The sequence below is a fragment of the Humulus lupulus genome, chromosome 1 (genome assembly GCF_963169125.1).
Source record: "Humulus lupulus chromosome 1, drHumLupu1.1, whole genome shotgun sequence".
Lineage (NCBI taxonomy): Eukaryota > Viridiplantae > Streptophyta > Magnoliopsida > Rosales > Cannabaceae > Humulus > Humulus lupulus.
In genome coordinates this window covers 13,393,610-13,396,657 of record NC_084793.1, presented here as the reverse complement: position 1 = coordinate 13,396,657, position 3,048 = coordinate 13,393,610, and the positions used below count along the sequence as shown (strand labels likewise).

At 32.3% G+C, this 3,048-nt stretch overlaps 1 protein-coding gene across 2 annotated transcripts; it reads left to right on the top strand.

The window, feature by feature from the left end:
* The first annotated feature begins 505 nt into the window (after nt 1-505).
* LOC133815222 (protein EXPORTIN 1A-like) lies at nt 506-2,359 on the top strand. Of its 2 annotated transcripts, none has more exons than XM_062248094.1 (5): nt 506-580; nt 993-1,103; nt 1,636-1,733; nt 1,975-2,083; nt 2,255-2,359. In XM_062248094.1, the coding sequence occupies exons 1-5, from the start codon at nt 524-526 to the stop codon at nt 2,261-2,263; spliced, it is 384 nt and encodes a 127-aa protein (XP_062104078.1). In that variant the 5' UTR covers nt 506-523; the 3' UTR covers nt 2,264-2,359. The 2 variants fall into 2 exon arrangements, with proteins under 2 accessions (XP_062104078.1, XP_062104112.1); XM_062248128.1 differs by having other exon boundaries at nt 2,258-2,347.
* The last annotated feature ends 689 nt before the right edge of the window (nt 2,360-3,048 follow it).

Genomic DNA, 3,048 nt, shown 5'->3' with positions numbered 1-3,048 from the left:
ATCTGATGTCCCTGAAATCTATCGTCTAGTAGCAAAAACAAAGGTACATATCATATGTGTGCGTGTGTCCCTGAAATCTATCACTTCTTTTTATCTAGGAGGTATGTTTTTCAACCTGATTTGAGTATCTCTGTTTTGGTAGGGTGTTTTCATAAATCCAGCCTTCATTGAGCCATTTGGACTTACTTTAATTGAGGTGATTATTTTTAACTTTGGTTTCAGATATTGATTAATGTGAAGTCCAACATGATCTCTTTTATTTATTCTACAAAAGGGAAATAAATTACTAATACAGAACTAAAAAAGTTAAATAATGCAATTTGGTGGTGCTACTGTTTTGTGTTCTCATTAACAGTTGCAAAACATTTTTTTTATTAATCCAGACTTATTTTTTTTGTCTCTGTTACAGGTTATTATCTTGAGGATGTAATAAAGGGAATTAAGGTATAAAATTGCTTGAACTCTTATTTATTATGGAAACTTTCCTTAACCAAATTTCTATGGTCTATTATTGTTGCAGATCATGAGGGAGACTTTGATATATTTGTCACATCTTGATCACGAGGACACGGAAAATCTGGTATGGGTTTATGGAAAAAAAAGTAGTAAATGTATTGAAATATTTTTCATGTTTTCTATTTGTACCAAAGTTATTACAAGCTTGTGTTAGCTATAGTTTTTATTTTTATTTATATTTATGTCTAATAATATTTCTGTTATGATGTGACCTATTTTGAGTGGAAATTTCTTTCAAGTCATGTGGCTGCAGCTTGGGGGCTGCTGATAGTGAAAAGTTTGAGGAAAAATATGAGTGGGGAATTTCTTTTATTGGCCATTCAATTGAAATTATTTTCTGCATGTATAATTTTAATGGAACACCTTGTTTCTATCTTGTCAGACACTTGCAGAGAAAATGTGTCATTTGATTGTGTTATATATTATTTTCATTATAAATTCTATCTTATGCTGTCTATTCTTCTTGTATGATGCAGATGCTAAAGAAGCTAAGCAAACAATTAAGTGGCGAGGTTTGGAATTGGAACAACTTAAACACATTATGTTGGGCAATAGGGTCTATATCTGGTTCGATGATGGAAGAACAGGTACATTTTTAACTTACCTTATAAATGTTATTTCTACTCATTTTCTATTTGTGGTCACTGCTTATACTTTATGATTCAACTATAAACTCATCATTTACTTCTCGAGATATTGTCTACGTCCCACCTCCCTAGTTGTGATAATAGTTTACTTGGCAATCTTGTTTTGACTACAAAAAAATGTTTATTCTGATCAAAGATAGTCACATGTGTCAGTGTAAGCTTGTACTTTATTTCCTTGTAAATGTTAGTTACACCACATATTGTTATGAGTTTGTGAGGGCAATGTCCATGCATCTGTCATGTGGTGTTAGGGATCTTGATGTAGAACATAGAGATCACTATTACATGTCCCTCTCATTTGGGAAAATATGTGGGTTTGAATAGGTTTTTTTTTAAAATTATTTATTTATTTATTAAAATGTTATACATGTTTCTTGATAATGTGTTTGCATCATCAAATGCATAAGAAACATTCATGTTCTGGAGGTCAATGTTTGCCCTTCATATTTGTTATGTTGGTTTGCTTTGGCAGGATAACAGATTTTTGGTTATGGTCATTCGTGACTTGCTGAATTTATGCGAAATCACGAAAGGGAAGGATAACAAAGCTGTCATCGCAAGTAACATTATGTAAGTATTCATGATTGAATGATTGATTATCTATCTTGAGTTGAGGTGGAATGCACATAGATATAGCCTGCCAGGCCATAACACCTCATTCCATCCAGATTCTTTGGTCATTTGTAGAAACCATGAATTTTAGCCACTTGATTTTAATTGAGTAAATTTGAGAACTATGAGAAACTTGGTTGGAGGTATACAACCAGTACTTTTTTGAAATCTTGTACATAATCCTCCTCTCTTTCTGCAGGTATGTTGTTGGACAGTACCCGAGGTTTCTAAGAGCTCACTGGAAGTTCCTAAAAACTGTTGTGAACAGATTGTTTGAGTTCATGCATGAGACACATCCTGGTGTTCAGGTTTTTGTTCTGTTGTTGTTGTTGTTGTTTTCTTGTCTCATTAACAGTTGCAAAACATTTGCTTGAACTCTTATTTATTATAGTGTCACTAAGTGTTTTTATTTGTTATAGCTAGCTTATTAAGTATATTATAATTAAGGAATCCTGAATGGTGTCTCACATTCTTTGCAGCAGCACTAAAGGCCTCTCTGTGGCTTATATCTAGCTTTAAAGTTGGCTTTAAAGTTGGGGTTAGAACAAGGGCTATAGACACCAACAGGTAACTAGTACAAGATCAAGAAACTAAGGCATATTTATAATAGTGAGTAATACTATGTACAACAATTAATAAAAACACATTCACTAATATTATTAGTGAATCTTTCTTTTTCAATACTACATATATATGGATCTGGCATAATGCTTCCTGTACTTCTAGTGGCCTTTTGACCTTGTTTGGTTGTAGGCATGTGTTAATTTCATTAACATGTGTGTATAGATTCTTGGCTCCTACTTCACTTCTGTGATGTATGTGGAGCATTGGTGTGAGGAGAATTTTAGGAGCCTAACATTGGGCAGCCTAGATTTTTCTGACATTGAAATGGTTAGTCGCTAAAAAAATACTGTCATATACCTTTTTTTTATTTAGTTTCAGATGATCTCCAGAATATATTGTTTACAAAACTACCTGTATTATTACTTAAGAAAAATACAAGTAAAGAAGGAAAACTCCATCAAAACAGAAATAAAAGACAGGGAATCTGGCTTTTATTTTATGTTTGTGTATTTATGTATATATGTTTAACTTTACCTATTCTCTGGTTTGATACCATTTCTCTAATCTGTATTATTTGGTCTTTTTGCTTCAGTTACCTCAACATATTGAGATACAATAATAGGGTACTCTTCCTTGTTGTTACATGTTTCTTAATTATAGTTAGTGAGGAAAACCATTCACATAATATATGATGAACTATATGTTTCTC

What these genes read in the sequence shown, in the direction of transcription:
- LOC133815222 (XM_062248094.1), top strand. Translation starts at nt 524, where the DNA reads ATGAGGGAGACTTTGATATATTTGTCACATCTTGATCACGAGGACACG. An exon ending in GTTCGATGATGGAAGAACAG is followed by an intron (nt 1,104 to 1,635) that starts GTACATTTTTAA and finishes TTGCTTTGGCAG; the next exon opens with GATAACAGATTTTTGGTTAT. An exon ending in GTCATCGCAAGTAACATTAT is followed by an intron (nt 1,734 to 1,974) that starts GTAAGTATTCAT and finishes CTCTTTCTGCAG; the next exon opens with GTATGTTGTTGGACAGTACC.